A 22377-nucleotide genomic window follows, 5' to 3' on the forward strand; every position below is an offset into this window, starting at 1 on the left:
GAGGAGTTCAGATACCTGGGGTCAACAGTGCAAAGTAATGGAGAGTGTGTTAGAAGTGAAGAAAAGAGTGCAGGCTGGGTGGAGTGGGTGGAGAAGAGTGACAGGAGTGATTTGTGATAGTAGGGTATCTGCAAGAATGAAAGGGGAAAGTTTATAGGTCTGTGGTGAGACCTGCGATGTTGTATGGATTAGAGACAGTGGCATTGAGTAGAAGACAGGAGGTGGAGCTGGAGGTAGCAGAGCTGAAGATGTTAAGGTTTTCGTTGGGAGTGACGAGGCTGGACAAGATTAGAAATGAGTTTATTAGAGGGACAGCGCATGTAGGATGTTTTGGTGACAAGGTGAGGGAGGTGAGATTGAGATGGTTTGGACATGTGCAGAGGAGGGACATAAATTATATTGGTAGAAGAATGCTGAGGATGGAGCCACCAGGTAGGAGGAAAAGAGGAAGACCAAGGAGGAGGTTTCTGGATGTGGTGAGGGAAGACATGCAGGTAGTTGGTGTGAAAGAGGCAGATGTAGAGGACAGGGTGGTATGGAGACGGATGATCCGCTGTGGCGACCCCTAATGGGAGCAGCCGAAAGAAGAAGAAGAAGAATATAATTAATATAATATAATATATAAGGCTGTGATGTATAGTTCCAGTCCACACAGCAGTGATTATTTCCCTCTTAATGTTAATTATTAATGTAATTAATATTACATATATTTTCATCGTCCCAGTTTAATGTGTTATTGTTTCTTCTCCTGTCAGCTGATGTGAATTAAAGGTTTAACATGAAGATGATTTAAGACATTTCATAACATTCTGCAGTACAGAATCAGATAAACACTACACTGAGAGAAACTCAAACATCACAAAGAAGAGGAGAGAAGAGAAGAGAAGAGAAGAGAAGAGAAGAGAGAAGAGAAGAGATACCTTGAGTCTCGTTCCTCACTGCTACTGCTATTCACATTCAATCAGGACGAGACACTAACACCCAGGGAGCAGAACACACCCAATCACAAAGTCCTGTCTGTCCAATCACATTTATCACACACAGTCCTGTCCGTCTAATCACATCCATCACACAGTCCTGTCCGTCCAATCACATCCATCACACACAGTCCTGTCCGTCCAATCACATCCATCACACAGTCCTGTCCGTCCAATCACATTCATCTCACACAGTACTGTCCGTCCAATCACATTCATCTCACACAGTCCTGTCCGTCCAATCACATTCATCCAATCACGGTTGTCAGAGCGTGTAAATGTCTGATCATGCTTGTCAGATGGATTCATGTACAGCAAATACGACTGCAAACTCATTTTACAGTTCTATTAACAGTTCTAGAACCCTTCAACAAGGAATCTGGATCCGCTATCAGAGAAGGTTCAGGGCTAAGAACCTTTAATTATTATACAGAACCCTGTGTAAAATCCTACAACTTCAGAGAGAATGTATTGTTTTATACGCACACTCTATGGAACAATTAGGCTCTCTAACTGTTCTCTAAGTGTTCTTTGCTTGATAACTCAAAGCCACGTTTCTCATGGTGGTTGTTCAGAGTTCTCTGTATAACAGTGTACAGGTTCTCAGTGTTCTCAGTTACAGGATTCTGTACAAGTCATATCAAAACAATAAAGTGTTCTATCCACAAATAGAAAATAAAAAGATCTAGTTGGAGAACTTTGTCATGAGAAGATCCTGTGGTGGTGTGGAGGCTGGAGAACCTCGCAAGGGTTCTAGATTTGTGTAAATGTTTTATTATAAAATAATACGAATGATTTTAGGAAGTTACAGTGAGGAAAATAAGTATTTGAACACGCTGCTATTTTGCAAGTTCTCCCACTTAGAAATCATGGAGGGTCTGAAATTTTCATCGTAGGTGCATGTCCACTGTAAGAGACATAATCTAAAAAAAATAAAAAAATCCAGAAATCACAATATATGATTTTTTAACTATTTATTTGTATGATACAGCTGCAAATAAGTATTTGAACACCTGAGAAAGTCAATGTTAATATTTGGTACAGTAGCCTTTGTTTGCAATTACAGAGGTCAAACGTTTCCTGTAGTTTTTCACCAGGTTTGCACACACTGCAGGAGGGATTTTGGCCCACTCCTCCACACAGATCTTCTCTAGATCAGTCAGGGTTCTGGCCATGCTTCACAGTAGGGATGGTGTTCTTGGGATGGTACTCATCATTCTTCTTCCTCCAAACACGTTTAGTAGAATTATGACCCAAAAGTTCTATTTTGGTCTCATCTGACCACATGACTTTCTCCCATGACTCCTCTGGATCATCCAAATGGTCATTGGCAAACTTAAGACGTGCCTGGACATGTGCTGGTTTAAGCAGGGGAACCTTCCGTGCCATGCATGATTTCAAACCATGACGTCTTAGTGTATTACCAACAGTAACCTTGGAAACAATGGTCCCAGCTCCTCCCGTGTAGTTCTGGGCTGATTTCTCACCTTCCTTAGGATCATTGAGACCCCACGAGGTGAGATCTTGCATGGAGCCCCAGTCTGAGGGAGATTGACAGTCATGTTTAGCTTCTTCCATTTTCTAATGATTGCTCAAACAGTGGACCTTTTTTCATCAAGCTGCTTGGCAATTTCCCTGTAGCCCTTTCCAGCCTTGTGGAGGTGTACAATTTTGTCTCTAGTGTCTTTGGACAGCTCTTTGGTCTTGGCCATGTTAGTAGTTGGATTCTTACTGATTGTATGGGGTGGACAGGTGTCTTTATGCAGCTAACGACCTCAAACAGGTGCATCTAATTTAGGATAATAAATGTAGTGGAGGTGGACATTTTAAAGGCAGACTAACAGGTCTTTGAGGGTCAGAATTCTAGCTGATAGACAGGTGTTCAAATACTTATTTGCAGCTGTATCATACAAATAAATAGTTTAAAAATCATATATTGTGATTTCTGGATTTTTTTTTTAGATTATGTCTCTCACAGTGGACATGCACCTACGAGGACAATTTCAGACCCCTCCATGATTTCTAAGTGGGAGAACTTGCAAAATAGCAGTGTGTTCAAATACTTATTTTCCTCACTGTATATGAAGACTGTGTGTGTGTGTGTGTGTGTGTGTGTGTGTGTGTGTGTGTGTGTGTATTCGCCAGGTTTCTGTGTGTGTGTGTGTGTGTGTGTGTGTGTGTGTTTGCCAGGTATCTGTGTGTGTGTGTGTGTGTGTGTTCACCAGGTTTCTGTGTGTGTGTGTGTGTGTGTGTGTGTGTGTGTGTGTGTGTGTGTATGCTGGAACCTGTTTGGTTGCTGGGTTTGGTGTTTATCAGTCAGTGGCTGTAGGAGTGACCAAGCGAGTGCAGGAGGGAATCACATGCAGTTGGACTGTAGGTGAGAGAACATCAGAAGAGAGGAACCTTTTCACCTTGGCATCACCATCACCATCACCATCAGGTTAGAGTCTCTCTCTCTCTCTCTCTCTCTCTCTCTCTCTCTCTCTATCTCACTCACACACACACACACACACACATTTGCTACCCAGAATGTGTGTGTGTGTGTGTGTGTGTGTGTGTGTGTGTGTGTGTGTGTACATATGACACATGTATCAGTGTATTTTTCTAACTTCTGCACCATGAAGGACAAACAACCTTTCATCATTATATACATCTTTACTTATATTTTAAGCTCAGATCATTTGAAGTACGTGTGTGTGTGTGTGTGTGTGTGTGTGTGTGCAATATAAATGAGTATTATTATTATTAGCAGTCCTCATCCATCTCACTGTGATATACAGAATCTCCATGTTCTCCTCATTAAGAGCTCCACAGCTTTGTATTGATAATAGATGATAAAACCCTGAGATCATCTCCAGACGAAAAAGTCTGAAATCTTAAGGGGAAAATTGAGGGGAAAAAAAACACAGAAATGCACAGAGAAGTTTTGAGAGGAAATACATCTCCAGAGAGAGAAGTTCTGCTTCTGAGGATGGAGTTGAGTTCTCCTACTGAGCAGCTTCATGTGATACTCCATCATGGCTTTCTCATGTTCATAGGCAGAAAATAGGACTGAAGATTATGTGTGTGTTTGTGTGTGTCTGTAATCTGAGACACTGAGCTGTATATATGTATATATATGTAAGGAATTGGTGTAGAATGATGTCTGGAGAATGAGAATGAATGGAGGCATCTGATTGGTTACACCCTGTAATGAGATGCAGAACCATTAATGAATATGACTAGATTTAATGGAATGGATGAAAAGAGGTGAAAGATGAGTAAGAGAGAGAGAGAGAGAGAGAGAGAGTGTGTGTGTGTGTGTGTGTGTGTGTGTGTGTGTGAGTAGAAAAATGCAGCAGGCTCAGGTATTCCAGCCTTGACTCATCCGAACTGACGGGTTTTACACCTTCTACCCCAAAACCCAACTCCATGCTTCACATTCCAGTGGCATGAGATGGTGTATCGCTAACACACACACACACACACACACACACACACAAACACACACGTGCGCACACAAACACACGCCTAGAGATAGTGTAGATAATGACTGTTTGAATGTTCTGAAGCCGAGGGTTTAATGGGTGTTTGTGTTGCGCAGTTCTGTTTAGAATCCAGTGCAGGAATTTCTGCTGACATCTCACAAGTTTCACCTGAAACCCAGCAGCTTCTCTTTTACAGAGGTTGTGAATTCAAATCCCAGGTTTGATAAAGAGCTGCTGTTGGAACCTCAAGGAACTAAACCAAACATTTCACTAAATTCTAATTGCATAGCACCATGAACATCCACCACAGGAGCTTTACAGAATTCAGTGTGAAGGTTGTTAATGCTTACGAGTGATGAAGCGTCTGTTTACTCGTATGAAAGTGAGCAACATGGAGATGCGACTTCTGACGTTCAATCTGCTTTGAGATCTTCAGCAATATGCACTTGAGTTACAACGCTGTACATATTCAGCAAACCCAAAGGAACATCTCGAACGGTTTGCCAGAGTGATCCTACAGTATAGAGAGAGTGGTGTGATGTTTCCTCAGTCCCATGCCGGGAACTTCAGTTCCACAAAATCTGAAGATCAGAGAAGAAATCACAAGCATTTATCTTCTTCTTTCATCCAAACGTTTTTAGAAGTTTTACACTCAAATCTCCATCATTGAACTGCAATAAATGGATGTCCAGTGTGGAGGAGGAGGTTCTCTAATGAGGATGGTTCCTCTCAAGGTTTCTTTTACATATCTTCTCAAAATCACCACCACCATCACCACTGTCTCACTCATCAGGGATACATTTATAAAGCAAAAATGTATATGTGTAATTTATTTATTTCTGTGAAGCTGCTTCGGGACGATGTCCACTGTTAAAAGTGCTACAGAAATAATCCTGAACTGAATCATAATCACTAAAATCATCCTCATCATCATCATCATCTTCATCGTCATCATCATCGAGTACAGAGAATTTGGGAGGAAAAACCTCCTATTAGTTTTCAGATCTAAAGTTAACCCTGGCCACGCCCACATGCCACACTCCACTGATCACATGTTACAGTAAACACAGTGTTTCATTAACTGCATATATTTATGGATGTAATGAAATGAATTTGCAGCTGATTGGCTGCCAGCTGTGTCACTCAACTTCATCCGAATATTGAATTCAGTTTTATTTATGTCGTGTTTTTAACAGTGGATTTTTCCCAAAGCAGCTCTACAGAGAGAAACTTGGAATGTAAAAGTTCTATACGTCTATAAGTTTATTTTCTATAATTTTATCCCTAATGAACCAAACTTGAAAAGGAACCTTGAGAGGAACCAGACTCATCCTCAACACTGAATGTATATTATTACAGTTCCATCAGTGTTGAGGTTTTAAAGTGTTCAGTGATGGACGTTAACATGCAGAACTGTGGTCCTGACTGTAGATATTAATTGCAGTCCAAATCCATCCTCAAAGTTCTCCAGAGTGGATCATCTGATCGCTTTACTGATCATCTGAACATTTACAGCCTGAATGTCTTTGACACCGTAATACACTCTTAATACAGGAACAACTGAAGAGGACCCGTAACACACCACCAGACCACCACACACAACTGTACAAGCTAAAGTGTGTGTAATAAGAAGAACACAGCAGTGAGAATTTAGTCATAATTTACTTCATGCATTTACTCACACACTGACACAAAACAATGAAATACTTTCTGGGATTTCAACTTAAAACTTTGTCTTTTCATTCATTTTCATGATGTTTTGAATTAAACAGCTACTTATAATAATAATAATAATAATAATAATAATAATAATAATAATACGTTTAATTTGTTATAAATGAGCCTTTAATCTTCATCTTCCTTTGTAACTCGACCTAAAAGTTGCTGCAGTTCTTTACTTTTCTTTCTTTAACTTTCACTCAGTTTTATTTATCTAAACTGATTACACACAAGAAAACAGCTACACTACACTACACTACACTACACTATACTACACTACACTACACTATACTACACTACACTATACTACACTACACTACACTACTCTACTCTATACTACACTACACTACACTATACTACACTACACTACACTATACTACACTACACTACTCTACACTATACTACACTACACTACACTCTACACTATACTACACTACACTACTCTACACTATACTACACTACACTACACTACTCTACACTATAATACACTACACTACTCCACACTATACTACACTACTCCACACTACTCCACACTACTCTACACTATACTACACTACACTACTCTACACTACTACACTACACTACACTACTCTACACTATACTACACTACTACACTACACTACTCTACACTACTCACACTACTCTACACTACTCTACACTATACTACACTACACTGCACTACACTACACTGCTCTACACTACTCTACTCTACACTACTCTACACTATACTACACTACACTGCTCTACACTGCACTGCTCTACACTGCACTACACTACACTACACTGCACTGCTCTACACTATACTACACTACACTGCTCTACACTACTACACTACACCACTCTCTACACTATACTACACTACTCTACACTACTCTACACTCACACTACTCTACACTGCACTACACTACACTACACACTACTCTACACTGCTCTACACTATACTACACTACACCACACCACTACTCTACACTACACTGCTCTACACTGCACTGCTCTACACTACACTACTCTACACTATACTATACTACACTACACACTACTCTACACTACTCTACACTCACTACACTACACTACTCTACACTCACTACACTACTCTACACTACTCTACACTTCACTACACTATACTACACTACACTACACTACACACTCTACACTACACTATACTGCACTACACTACTCTATACTACACTGCTACACTACTCTACACTACTCTACACCACACTATACTATACTACACACTACTCTACTCTACACTACTCTACACTACTCTACACTTCACCACACCACACTACACTACTCTACACTACTCTATACTATACTACACTTCACTACACTATACTACACCACACCATACTACACTACTCTACTCTACACTATACTACACTACACTGCTACACTACTCTACTCTACACCATACCACACCACACTACTCTACACTACACTACACACACTACACTATACGATACTACACTACACTATACTACACTACACTATATGACACTATACTATACTATACTACACTACACTATACTATACTACACTACACTATACTACACTACACTACACTACACTACACTACACTATACTATACTACACTACACTATACGATACCACTCCACACCACTCTACACTTCACCACACCACACTACACCACTCTACACTACTCTATACTATACTACACTTCACTACACTATACTACACTACACCATACTACACCACTCTACTCTACACCATACCACACTACACTATACTACACTACACTACTCTACACTACACCATACTACACTACACTGCTACACTACACTATACTACACTACACTACACTAGCTCTGTGGTTAAGATGTTTGACATTGGATCAGATGGTTGTGAGTGTGTTATTGAGTGTGTTGGGGAGTGTGTTATTGAGTGTGTTAGTGTGTTAGTGTGTGTTAGTGAGTGTGTTAGTGTGTTGGGGAGTGTGTTATTGAGTGTGTTAGTGTGTTGGGGAGTGTGTTATTGAGTGTGTTAGTGTGTTGGTGAGTGTGTTATTGAGTGTGTTAGTGTGTTAGTGAGTGTGTGTGTTAGTGTGTGTTAGTGAGTGATTCAGTGTGTTAGTGTGTGCTAATGTGTGTTAGTGAGTGTTTTAGTGAGTGTGTGAGTGTGTGTGAGTGTGTGTTAGTGAGTGTTTTAGTGAGTGTGTTAGTGTGTGTGTTAGTGAGTGTGTAGTAAACACATAAAACTGTGTGATTTTCATAGAATTCCACTATGACAACTTTACAAAAAGGATGCAATTCTACACAAAATATAACTACATGCATTAATCATCATATTGTGTTTCTTTAAATGTTTTATTGAATAAACAAGTAGAGATTATAGCGACGTTGTGACAGCTCGATGGGGAAATCCACAGCGAATCTCGTGCACTCGTACAGCAAAAATACACATCTTTCACTTCAAAAAACAATCCGTGGTCAAAAGAACATGTTCAGAAATCCTTCTCCAGATTCAACCCTATACTGATTATTCTCTTATTTTAAATCAGCCATGTTTTTATTTATTAGTTTGCAGTTAATGCAAAAATTCTTTCCAGTTGTATTTCTATTGATTTTACCTGTATAATGTACCAGAGTGAGATCTGCATGCATGTAGAACTCCAGAAAATATACTGTACACACACACACACACACACACACACACACACAAAAACTTTCCATTTGTGTGTAAAATATCAACATGTCAACATACAAAAAAAAAAAGATCATGTGCCTCAAACACAAACATCTTCCTTATTCGTTTCAAAGGACGTGGCAGAGGAGAAAAGTAGCACATGCACACATTTATTTATTTTTTCCTCCCAACTGTCCCAACTGGTTGTGCATCATTGCTGAACATTAATACCCAAAGCATGCTAAGTATTTGAGTGTGACCTGATCAGGACATGATGGTGAAGAACATTATCCATACAGAGGGAAAGAGAAAGAAATGATAGAAAGCAGAAGATATTATTTGAAGGATAATCTAACTTGACCTGCCGACTTTAGAAATGATTTTTATCTCCATGTTTTCTCAACAGATCAGGAGGCTTTTTTCTGTGCTATGCAGAGATAATTACGAGATAATGGTAAGTTTCCTTCACTGTGTGAGTGTGACTTTGCTTCTATTTCAGTTAAAAGTTTTACTTTAAACATTCAAAAATAATCCTGTTTTATTAACAATGACTTTCAGAATGGGGAAATAGGAACTTCAGTCAGTGGAGCTTTTAATGCTGCAATTAAGGAACCTGCAGTCAGCTTAAATCAAGGTAATGACCAGGCTTTGGGGTTATGAGGAAGCAGTTAAAAGTTTTTGAAAAACTGTGAGGAAACATTTAAAGCTTAGAGAAAAAAAATCATTGTTGGAAAACTGATTCGTAACAACTGTTGGATTGTTTGTAGATGAGAAGATTCTTGCTGCCAAAATTCACTTGGATCACCTAAATAGTGATGAAGCTCTGAAATTACTCAAATTCCTTCATTCTTATGATGAAAACCTGGAAATTAAAACCAATGGCAGAGCAAACACTGGAGTGGTAAGCAACCTCAATCTAAACCTTTGTTTGTTCGACTATATATTGTAATGTTTTCCTGATTTTTTTTTTTCATTCAATTTCCATAGAAATATGCCGACTTACTTTTAAAGGGTGAAGTTCCAAAATTGAAAGCCCCATCAGCTGATATCTTTGGGTTGAATGGGGATTTAAGTCTCCCTGGGGCTAAAGGTAACCTTACAGCTCCGTCTGTGAATGGAGAACTTCCACAGATGAATCTAAAGGGTTCCACACCGAAGCTGACAGTCGAGGACGGGGGCAAGTTCACAATGCCGACCTTCGGCATGACGGGACCCAAAATCAAAGGTGCAAATCTAGATGGTAGCATCTCTTCTCCAACAGTGAATTCTCCACAAATAGGGACACCGGAACTGTCCTATAAGGCTCCTAAGTTTCATATGCCAAACTTTAAGGGCAGTTCCAATGACTTAGATCTCAACGCACCTGATGTAGATGTTAATTTGCCAAACGCTGAACTGAAAGGCCCAAAACTTAAAGCAGATCTTCCAGATGAACAAATTGATGCACCTTTAAGTAAAATTAAATGGCCCAAAGCAAACTGGGGTCTCTCAAAGCCTAAAGTAAAGACACCTGAAGCTGATCTGTCTGTTCCAAATCTCAAAGCTGACTTAAAGAGCCAGGATGTGGATGTGAATTTACCTGACGCTGAACTCATAAGCCCTGAAGTTGGCATTGATACACCAAATGTTGAAAGCCCATCTGCTAAAATTAAATGGCCAAAGTTCAAGAGACCAAAAGGGAAAGTGAAAGGGCAGTTGGGAGACATTGATACCAATGTAAATCCTCCAGAACTCGATCTATCAGCTCCTAAAGTGAATGCAGGTATCAATGCACCGAACATCAATGGTGATGTCCCAGATGTGGATGTTAATGCTCCAAAAATAAATATTGATGCCCCCTCTGGAAAATCCAAGTTTCCCACTTTGAAACTACCAAAGTTTGGTCTGAATAAATCTAAATTAGAAGGGCCCAATCTTGATGCAGAAATAAACACCCCAGATATGGATGTAGACATGAACTTGCCCAGAGCTAAACTCAAAGGGCCAACCATAGATGCCAAAGCACCAGATCTCAAAGTCTCTGCACCAAAAGTAGAAGGTGATATTGGTACACCAGACCTAGACATAAAAACTCCAGATGTAGACCTAAAAGCTCCAAAAATCGATGTCTCATCTTCCAAATTAAAGAAGCCACATATTAAATTCCCTAAATTTAGTCACACTGGCCCACGAGTAAAAGCACCAAATGTTGATGCAAATTTGCAAACACCAGATGTGGATATGAACCTACCATCAGCTGAGATCAAAGGGCCTAATGTGGACCTAAAAGCACCTGTGATTGATGGTTCTTTAGCTGTACCCAATATAGATTTACCCAAAGCTGAGTTGAAGAATCCAAACCTTAACCTTCAAGCAAAATCACCAGATCTCAACCTCTCTGCTCCTGATTTGAACTTACCAAAAGGAGAAATCAAGGGCCCTAATGTGGACCTAAATGCCCCTAATATTGATGCACCTTCTGGAAAGCTCAAGATGCCACACCTCAAGATGCCTAAATTTAAAGTCTCTGGACCAAAGGTTAACGGACCAGATCTTGATGCAGACCTGAATGCACCAAACATAAACATTGATCTACCTAAAGCTGATCTCAGTAAACCTGATGTTAACTTGAGTGCACCAAATGTTAATCTTTCGAGCCCAGATGTAGACCTGAACTTGCCAAAGGGAAGCCTACAAGCCCCTGATGTAGAACTGAATGTTCCAGATGCCAGCATCAATGCACCTTCTGGAAAGTTTAAAATGCCACACCTCAAGATGCCCAAGTTTAATGCCTCTGGACCAAAGTTCAAAGGACCAGATATTGATGCAGACTTAGAGACACCAAAAATAGATTTGGACCTACCTAAAGCTGATTTGAAAGGACCAGGACTTAACTTAAAGGCACCAAATGTTGATCTTTCAGGCCCAGATGTTGACCTGAACTTGCCAAAGGGAAATCTTCAAGGCCCCAATGTAGATCTGAATGTTCCAGATGCCAGCATTGATGCACCTTCTGGAAAGTTAAAAATGCCACACCTCAAGATGCCTAAATTTAATGTCTCTGGACCAAAGGTTAAAGGACCAGATCTTGATGCAGATCTGAATGCACCAAACATAGACATTGATCTACCTAAAGCTGATCTCAGAGGACCTGATCTTAACTTGAGTGCACCAAATGTTGATCTTTCAGGCCCAGATGTAGACCTGAAGTTGCCAAAGGGAAGCCTACAAGCCCCTGATGTAGATCTGAATGTTCCAGATGCCAGCATTGATGCACCTTCTGGAAAGTTTAAAATGCCACACCTCAAGATGCCCAAGTTTAATGCCTCTGGACCAAAGTTCAAAGGAGCAGATATTGATGCAGACTTAGAGACACCAAAAATAGATTTGGATCTACCTAAAGCTGATTTGAAAGGACCAGGACTTAACTTAAAGGCAACAAATGTTGATCTTTCAAGCCCAGATGTTGACCTGCACTTGCCAAAGGGAAATCTTCAAGGCCCCAATGTAGATCTGAAGGTTCCAGATGCCAGCATTGATGCACCTTCTGGAAAGTTCAAAATGCCACACCTCAAGATGCCTAAATTTAATGTCTCTGGACCAAAGGTTAAAGGACCAGATCTTGATGCAGATCTGAATGCACCAAACACAGACATTGATCTACCTAAAGCTGATCTCAGAGGACCTGATCTTAACCTGAGTCCACCAAATGTTGATCTTTCAGGCCCAGATGTAGACCTGAACTTGCCAAAGGGAAGCCTACAAGCCCCTGATGTAGATCTGAATGTTCCGGATGCCAGCATTGATGCACCTTCTGGAAAGTTTAAAATGCCACACCTCAAGATGCCCAAGTTTAATGTCTCTGGACCAAAGTTCAAAGGAGCAGATCTTGATGCAGACCTGAATGCACCAAATGTAGATGTGGATCTACCTAAAGCTGATCTCAGAGGACCTGATCTTAATATGAGTGCACCAAATGTTGATCTCTCAAGCCCAGATGTAGACCTGAGGGTTCCAGAAGTGAATGTTGAGACTCCAGAAGTAGAGACCCCATCTGGAAAGTTTAAATTTTTTACTTTCAAAAAATCCAAAAAGACCCCAGAAGTTGATGCCAATGCATCGGTTAAAAGTCCAGACCTCAGCCTGTCAGCCCCCAAAATTGATGCAGATATCAAAGTTCCAGATGCCAGTGTGAACTTACCTACAGCTGATCTTAAAGGACCCAGTATTGATATAGATGCCCCCAAGGGAAAGATTAAATTTCCAACATTAAAAAAATTAAATTTTTCCAGTCCAAAAGTTAAAACCCCTGAAATTGGTGAACCTGACGTGAGCTTGTCTGCCCCCAAGGTCGAGAGCATGAACGTGGATTTGAGTTCACCCAAAGCAACAGTTAATGTTCAGTCTCCAGATTCCAATGTTGATGTAGATGTGCCTAAGAGTAAATTTAAGTGGCCATTCAGACGTACAAATCATGGGTCCATAGGAGCGACCGTAGATACCGTTGATGCAAACATGGATGGAGGTGAGGTCGATGCTAACGCAGGTGTCGTTCTTCCAAAAGACATGCCCATGTTCAAGACACACCGACTTCCCAACAGCAGATTTGACAATTTCAGGCAAGAAACTACTGCAGCTGTTGGTATGAACACCAACCTCGATAAAACAGAATCACCATCCGAGAACTTCACAGTTCCCACTCTGCCCAGAGTCAAAGCTGGATGGAGAGCATCCTCAGGAAACCTCAGACAAACACCACCTGTAGACATCAAAGAAAGGCTACGACTTTTTGCAACACGGTCCATGTACGATCTCACAGAGCCTTCTGATGATTCACCCGACAGTTCTTTTAAACACAAACGACCAACATCTAGTTTCACAGCTCCTGACACAAATAACAAGACTCTACTGGGGAACCCACCTAGTGAAGAAGAGAAACTTTCTCTGAGTCTCGACAACATGCTCTGCTTGAACACCAGTTCATAGAAGTAGCTTCCAAACTTAAATCTTTAACTAGCTAACATTATAACATTTGTATTTTATTATATTTTCTTTGTTTACATTAATATTATGGCTTTTATATCTATTTTATTTTCTAATCCCAGATTTTATTCACTAAATATAAAGACATTATTTCAAATTTATAAACAAAAAAAAAGAATTTGTTCTTTTATTTACACGGGTTTAATATTCTTATTTTAAGTATTTTGCATGAAGTCTCAGGATGTCAATCATGAAATATTTCCAAGAATGATGAAGGATTTGAGTTTCATTTACATTCTAAACCATTTTCTGTGCAATTAAAGCGAATATAAATGAAGATGATATTTAGCTTTTTTCTTCATATTTTATCTATCAGTATTGTTGCTAATGGGAAAATACATGTTTATTTACTGTTTATTTACAAACTTTTCTGTTTGTACTTTGTGTTTCTCTAACTGTAAAATATTTACATTAAATTTGCATTCCACTGTGTATTTTTTCAAGAAATTAAAATTCAGACTCGAAATCTTTGCGTTGTTTTTTGGTTGAATATCTTCGCTTTTGCATTACGACCCATCGTCTTTATCAAAATCAACACATTTATTAATAAAACAATAAAACAGCCTGGCTGCAGGAGCGTACTGTAGGTCTATTAAGAGTTCACACTTAATGTAGAACATGAAGTGCACTTTTAGATTCGTGATTAGTCTCATTTCTCAGACGACTTTTCTCCTGCTTACATGTTTAAAGAAAAATTATTAAAAAATCCAATATCAAACCTCCAGAAAAAACCCAATATTAAAAAACCCTTAAACATTATCAACAGTGTGAAATGATTTTGAGAAGCCGCGTCGCTACGCCATCTGTGGGAACTTTCCAAAATAAACAGTGTAAAGTTTTCTGTATGTGAGTGTGGAGCCTGGGATCCTGTGGTACCTTAGTGTTTAGGAAGTCGGCCTTCTGACCGGAATACGGCGAGTCCAAATCCAAGAACCACTAAGCTACAACTGCTGGGCCCCTGAGCAAGGCCCTTAACCTTCACCTGCTCAGTGTCAAAATGAGTTCATTGTAAGTTGTTCTGGAAAAGGGCTTGTAAATGTAAATGGAATGTTCCTATGCCACGTGTCATCCCTTAGTTCCTCATGACTTTAGTTCCTGTTTATTCTCTGATGCAGAAAGTGGAAGAATGAGCATGTTTTGATCTTTTCCTCTTAAATACACTCTCATTAACTGTGTATGAGAAGTTAAGAAGAAAATGAGGGGAAGTGGGCGTGGTGTCTGTGGTGGCACTGAACCGAATGTACAGAATTATAAAAGTTAGCTTACGTTGCTAATCTGAGCCAAACACACAGCTAAGAATGTAACAGTAATCATCAACCCATTTTCACCCCATTTCAATTTTTTATGAGTTGCTTAGCGAGCGTCTGGAACTGCAGGATCCATCGATGTTACTGACGAGTTTCAGGAGGTGCGTTTCCTGTACAGAGCCTGTTTTTGGCTGAAAGACCTTTTTTTCTATTCTTCGGATAGAACATGTTGAAAAGTTTGCATCTGAGGACATTTGTACGTTGGCCGAGAAGTGCAAAACACATTAACAAATCCGAAAACAAATTAACAAACCCGAAAACACAACGACAAAAGTCAGACAAACTGGAAAAGGTAGGTAGTTTGTGAACGGAAACTTAGCAATCATTGGACGAGACACCTGTCATTCACCTGTATATCTTGACTGACAGGTGTCTCATCCAATGATCTGTAAGTTTACGTTCACAAGCTATACCTACCTTTTCCGGTTTGTCTGACTTTTGTCGTTGTGTTTTCGGATTTATTAATTTGTTTTGCACTTCTCGGCCACCGTACATTTGGCTTCTGAAAATACCATTTTTATTCAATTTTATTCAAATACATTTTAAGATTTGTTCATTTTTCTGAACAGAATTCAAAGATCAGAGTCAGTGAAATGATCAATGATCAACAATCTCTTCTGCTCACAGCAACACTTACTCTTTTAATCAGAAGTGGGCGGGACTAACTGTTGGACCCACCCGCTCGCTCATATCAAGCATTGGTTTTTTGCAAATGACTGGCTGCATGTGGCTGAGAATAATTAGTGATGTAAATTAATTAGCTGAGAATAATTAGTGATGTAAAGTCTCAGGCTTTTGATTATTCGGAATGTTATTATAGTTGCTGATATAATGAGCTCCACTCTTCTGGGAAGATGTTCCACTCGATTTTGTGGAGATTCATTCAGCTACACGGGTGTTAGTAAAGTCAGGTAGTGATGTAGGTCTGGGGTGCAGTCAGTGTTCACATTCATCCCAAAGGTGTGCAATAGTGTTGGCACTCTACAGCAGGAGATCTTCCACTCCAACTCATGAAAAGCAGATTTTATGATATGATTTAATTACAGTATTAAACCAAGTTCTTTTCAGAAGGTACCATGAGAACATCTGTGTCTCAACCATAAGGCAACAGTGACACACATCCCATAATTCCATTCAGCAGACCTGAACAGTTATATAAAAATATGCTGGACATCAAAGCTTCAACAATAAACCCTGTGAGGTTCTACACAACAAATCAGTTCCTATTAATACAGGGTTTTGATCAGAACGTTATGGGGCCAAGCAATATATCAATATATCAATTTATCAATATATCAATTTATCAATATATCAATATATCAATTTCATGATATCTTTGTAGGCATGACTAAAGTATTGTCAAACTCTGTTTTATGTTTTTTGCTGATTTGACTCGTTTTGTGGATGGTTTGTCAGCTGATTGAAATCTCGTCATGCACACTGTGCAGCATAAAAGCACCTTCAAGTATCATGATATTTTGTCATATTGCTCAGCCCTAGAACTCTGTACATGAACCCTCTACTAAAAGTTCTCAGCTTGTCCCCTTATGATTAAAATGGATATCTTCTTAATCAGTGTAGAGTATGTTTAACCATCCAAAGAACCCATGAGGAACCCTCATTTCTAAGAACATATCTCAGGATTGCCTCAGTTATTATTGTTGTTGTAACTTTAATTGACAGGTTTCTCAGAGGTCAATCTGGAAAAGCTATTTCTCTGTAAATATAATAAGTGAAGGCCACGTTTCGACACGTTCCATGATGTACATGTACATTTGCTGTTATGCCGTTTAAACTTAATTAAAGCAATTCACTATGAGTTTTTAGTCCTGAAACATCTCAAGCTTTTAAACAGAAAAATAAAACCAGGTTGTATAATGAAGATAATCCACAGTGTCTAAAAACTGAACCAGGAGCAGTCCTGCAGCACGTTTAGACCTCGAGCATGTCTACCATCGTCCACTTTGCTTTTAGAAAGCACAAGTCTCATGTCCCTCTTTCATTAGTCATCCATTTTGTTTTTGTTGCTAATGCACTGGTTTCCAGCGTGAAGGCCAGTCGTTTTCCACCCACCGTTGGAGGAGCCTCAGGACATCGATGCGCTGGTAAAACTGGCACAGCTTGGTGAGCTCCGTCACCGGTTTCTGGCTGTAGCGGAACAGGAACTCCTGAGTGGGACTGTGGGAGGTGGAGCCGTGCGTCCGCTGCTCGAGCATCATCAGCTCGTCGTAGCTCATGCCCCAGCGGCTGGCAAAGTTCTTCCAGTTCTTGACGGTGTAGTGCGCAGGGTCGAGCTTTAGTCGCAGTGTGTAGAGGAGATCCTCGTCGTCCAGGAGGTCACTGATTTTGGGAGGTGGAACTGAGCAGAGGCACTTCTCACAGGAGCTCGACAAACACTGGAGATCTTGAGTGAACTCTAAGGGGGAGAAGTTGTGACAGTTATTAGGTATAAAATCATTTAACAGTAATAAAAAACAGAAAAGCAGAAGGAGGTAAAGTGATACATTTACCTGGAGTAATGGATCCTGGACAGATTAATGCGCTTGCGTCATTTTCTACAGGCTACACAAGAGAACCAAGTCAAGTTCATGTTTAACATCAAAGAAAATAAAAAACATCACGTGACAGAAAAAGACCAAGACGTGTGAAGAAACTGGGAATGAGATGCTTTACACCATCTGTCCAAAGTTTCTGCTGTAGTGAGCAGCTTTAGATGTTTTGTAAACTTCCAAACACACATATCTCCATCCATGGTCACCTCCCATGAACATTACTTCTTCAGCAGATTCTTGGAAAACAAAAGCCCTAATAAAGTAACCAACACAGGTGGACAAATCAGAGGCCTGGATTTGAATCATGTGACCAGGACACTGTTCTTCTGTTGTTCCTCGATGAGAGTTCCACAGCTAAGGAACGTTCTTCGGTGTTAACTTGCACCTAAAAACACCTGGAAACTTCTGACCATCTGATCAAACTTAATCTGGGAAAGTTTCTACAATATGAAACTATAAGGTACATTTTACTACAATTTCAGACACAATTAGTTTGTTTTTTTGTTTGTTTGATAAGAGAATCTGTAAAATTGTATATATAAAATGTCTTCTTTGTTTTAATCTAAAGCAAAACCTCATGTATGACAGGTTTAAACTTATAAACGTTTATGTCGTAGCTACAATTTAAGACAAAATCTCTAATAAGAACAAATTTTAAAACCTTTTTTCTACGTATCTCCTGTGGGAGGGATTAACCCTTATGGAAACTAAATGACTGATGGAAAATGTAGCCTTTGAGTGCAGGATTCTAACGATATATGGGAGGAGTTTATTCCCCACGTGTGAGTCTTAGTTTTATTATTCCTTATAAACTCTTAGTGGCCGAAGCAGCACGTGGTGACGAACCAGGAAGTGATGCAGCTCTCAGTTCAGCACAAACAGCTGTTTATAGCTCGTGCTAACTGGACTTTGTTTACAAAAAAGAAAACAAAGAAAAATTAACAATTAAAAATGTTGTTTTATCTGAGATTAGCTCAATTAGCTCGGATAACTGAGTGTATTAAAGAATTAAAAGACTGGATGACTCATAACTTTCTACTATTAAATTCTGATAAGACGGAGATTTTGCTCATCGGCCCAAAAACCAGTACACAGAAGCTCCAGCATCTCAACCTGCATTTAGACGGATGTTCTGTAACCACTAGTTCAACAGTAAAAGACCTGGGAGTTATTATAGAGCAACTTATCTTTTAAAAATCACATCAACCAAGTTACACAAACAGCCTTCATTCACCTTAGAAATATTTCTAAGCTAAGAAACATGATGTCTATATCTGATGCAGAGAAGCTCATCCATGCGTTCATGACCTCCAGACTGGACTACTGTAATGCATTACTAGGTGGATGTCCTGCATCATTAATAAACAAGCTTCAGTTAGTCCAGAATGCAGCAGTCAGAGTTCTTACAAGGTCGAGAAAATATGATCATATAACCCCAATCTTCTCATCCCTACATTGGCTTCCTGTTAAGTTTCAAATCCACTACAAACTACTGCTACTTACCTACAAAACACTAAATGGTTTATCTCCATGTATCTCTCCAGTCTTCTAACACGCTACAATCTGTCACGCTCCCTGAGATCTCAAAACTCTGGGCTTCTAGTAGTTCCTAGAATAGCAAAGTCCACTAAAGGTGGTAGAACATTCTCACATTTAGCTCCTAAACTCTGGAATAGTCTTCCTGACGGTGTTCGGGGCTCAGACACACTCTCCCAGTTTAAGTGCAGATTAAAGACGTATGTTTTTAGCGAGTTCTACACATAACACACATCACATCATAACCTTGTGCTCCAGAACATCTGATCACATGCACATTATCAACTTGTGCTGTTAATATCATGAACAGCAGCTACGCTAATTCCTCTCCACTGCTTCTCTTTCTCTCCCCGTCCCGAGGCATCCTGACGTTGCTCCAGCTCCAGTCACCTCCCACCTCATGAAGATTATGGACTTTAAAGAAGTAGATGCCACAAACATCCCGAACCATCTAGAGACGTACCAGTGCCAATTGGATCCCACTGCATGTGTGGAGTTTGACATTGGACCTCCTGGAGTGTTTAAAGGCTCTGGCATGGAGAAGCTGTTGCTGGATCTGTGATGATCACAAATGTTGAGCTCAGTAGCTCCTACTTTTATACCAAAGACTGTAGAAAGAACATCACTTATAATCTTATACTCCAGTAATCATGTTAGTTCTCACTCTCCAGTGTTCTGTATTGTTGAAAGATTTATGATCAAACTCTTGATGTCACCCAAATAAGGATGGGTTCCCCTTTTGAGTCTGGTTCCTCTCAAGGTTTCTTCCTCATTACATCTAAGGGAGTTTTTCCTGCCACAGTCTCCACAACTGCTCATCAGGGATAAACACACACCATTCACCTTCACTGTTGATTTCTGTAAAGCTGCTTTGAGACAATGTCTGTTGTGAAAAGCGCAATAGAAATAAAATTGACTTGACTTTTGCATAAAGCAGTGATGTGAAAAATATTCTTTTTGAACAATATCAGCTTTGAATAACGGAGAGTTAATCTTTTTTAAGACATGTAAATTGTGTATGGAGTCCACTTTTATCAGGAAGTGTTAACATTTAAAGTGAGTCCTAAAAGCTGTGGCAAAGGCTAACAGGTTAAAGGTGCCATGTGAAAGCTTGGAGCAAATAGTTTATTTTCCAAAATCATCGTGTACTTTCTTCAGAATTTCTAACTTTAAATGAATTTTATATTAAAATATATATTATAATTGATAGTCTTTATTTTGTCACCAGAGGAAAAAACTCTGATTTCCACATTTCCACTGCTCTAAACAGAGTCACAACAAGGTTGTTCCGAAAATCTACCTCAGCGTTACTCAGACTTTCTCTGACATCAGTTTTCCATAATCCACTTAAACTCAGAGCTGTGATGTGGTTCAGGTTTTATAGGTTGCTGCCTCACACCTAAACCAATTAAATCACCTGACACCAATTAACCTCTATTCCGGCAACCTCGTTAATATCATCCTGGCATTTCGTGCCCACACACACACACACACACACACACACTGAGAATGACAAATGATTATATCAGCTTGAACATTAAAATAAATGTCTAAAGCTTGTCTAAAAGCTGAAGTGTGCAGTGTACATAGTAAAGACACAGCGAGTGTTCAGTGTGACATGCACACACACGTCTACGCCAAACACCCAGAGAAAGTAATTGCAGTGTGGGGTTTTGGCACATCTGAGAATAAACTTCCTGCAGGAAATGAAGTGTAGTAAATGCTGAGTGATCACACGGCCCCAGGACCAGGAGGAGGAGGAGGAAATCTCACAGCACTCACAAAGAGGAATTTATACGAGAGAGAAAAACAATACATCATTTTACATGCAGAAATATGTACTGCAAAAGGTGTGTGTATATACATAATTATAGATGCATTTACATAAGCAGCATAAGTGGAACACTAGAAGTGGATAATTCTCATATAATTTTATGTATTTTATAGTTTTTATACTTTATTTATCAGTCTTCTTTTTTTCTTTGTATTATATTTCTCCCCATCCTATTCCCTCATGCTGGACCGTAGTAAAAAGCATTTCACTGCATGTTGTACCCTGTATGTATGTGTATGTGACAAATAAAATTGAATTTGATTTGATTTTGATTTGATTTAATACCACGTGAAAAAATGAATATATAATAATAAATATATTGAATACTTAGTTTTTGCTATGTAAAAAAAAAAAGATTTCTGATTATAATTTCTTGTGAAATTGTATTTATTAAAATCTAACATTTGAAAATACAATTTTATACAGCACTTTTCACTAACGATATCATTTTGAAAAGTAGCTTTACAGAATAAAATACATTAATATATATACAGTAATCTCCCGCTTTCCCGCGGTTGGAATCTCGCGCCCGGTTTATCACCAAATTGCATTTGCCACATCACTAATTATTCTGGCTGATTTTCCCGGTGTCTCGCGGAGACCACCATACACCAAAACACTTATAGGGAATTATTTTTATAGAGTTTTATGTTGAAATAATAAATAAATATTATATATATATAATATATATATAAGAAATTCATAAAATAAATGACATAAAATAGCTCTTTTGGGGTGCAGGACCTAAGCATATATATATATATATATATATATATATATATATATATTTACACACACACACACACACACACACACATCCCAAAGGTGTTGAATATGGTTGAAGGTCAGAGCTCTATAGCAGGAGATTTTTCCAGGTTTCTAACAAAAGCAAGCATTAAAAGTCCCAAATCTTTTATAAATAAATGCGTCCAAGATTCACCACAAACTTACTGTTAAATAAAATACTATAATTAAATGCAGTTTGTTATAAACCCTACTTGAAGATATGTGTCTGATATGTGATGTGCATCGTTATAAAACAGATCTCTTTAAACTAAAAAGGTAAAAACATTCAGTAGTTCAGTAAAATTTTTGCTTCCTGTGGAAAAAAATACAATGATTCAGGTGCTATAAAAATACTGATGTGTTGCACCTCGGCAACTTTCATTTAATAAACAGATTAGTTTTTTACTTATTAAACCATAACATGATGTACTTTTTAACTATTTATAGTTAGAAGTAACTCACCTGCTGTATTCGGTCCATGGGAGGTGTGAGGTATCCTGGAGGCACTGAGCTCAGCTGGAGAGTCACATT

At 39.1% G+C, this 22377-nt stretch overlaps 2 protein-coding genes across 2 annotated transcripts in view; one reads left to right on the forward strand and one right to left on the reverse strand.

The window, feature by feature from the left end:
• Positions 1-3287: 3287 nt before the first annotated feature.
• si:ch211-125o16.4 (neuroblast differentiation-associated protein AHNAK) lies at positions 3288-14292 on the forward strand. Its single transcript, XM_046856578.1, has 5 exons — positions 3288-3417; positions 9216-9263; positions 9368-9443; positions 9577-9710; positions 9797-14292. Exons 2-5 carry the CDS (start codon positions 9261-9263, stop codon positions 13772-13774), a joined length of 4191 nt encoding a protein of 1396 aa, XP_046712534.1. The 5' UTR covers positions 3288-3417; positions 9216-9260; the 3' UTR covers positions 13775-14292.
• A 1868-nt stretch (positions 14293-16160) lies between these two features.
• The window catches only part of edaradd (EDAR-associated death domain), a 27334-nt gene continuing 21117 nt past the window's right edge, over positions 16161-22377 (reverse strand). The window contains exons 4-6 of the mRNA XM_046856673.1: positions 22309-22377; positions 17649-17700; positions 16161-17554 (exon numbers count right to left, since the gene is read on the reverse strand). The exon at positions 22309-22377 is cut by the window's right edge and continues 2 nt beyond it. Of these exons, the coding sequence (XP_046712629.1) occupies positions 17166-17554; positions 17649-17700; positions 22309-22377 (510 nt within the window). The 3' untranslated portion in view covers positions 16161-17165. The remainder of the gene's footprint in view (positions 17555-17648; positions 17701-22308) is intronic.

This window comes from Silurus meridionalis, chromosome 8 (genome assembly GCF_014805685.1).
Source record: "Silurus meridionalis isolate SWU-2019-XX chromosome 8, ASM1480568v1, whole genome shotgun sequence".
Lineage (NCBI taxonomy): Eukaryota > Metazoa > Chordata > Actinopteri > Siluriformes > Siluridae > Silurus > Silurus meridionalis.

Bases quoted from the DNA above. Each gene is read 5' to 3' on its own strand.
- si:ch211-125o16.4 (XM_046856578.1), top strand. The intron at 9,444-9,576 runs GTAATGACCAGG...GATTGTTTGTAG, and splicing joins TGCAGTCAGCTTAAATCAAG to ATGAGAAGATTCTTGCTGCC. The intron at 9,711-9,796 runs GTAAGCAACCTC...CAATTTCCATAG, and splicing joins GCAGAGCAAACACTGGAGTG to AAATATGCCGACTTACTTTT.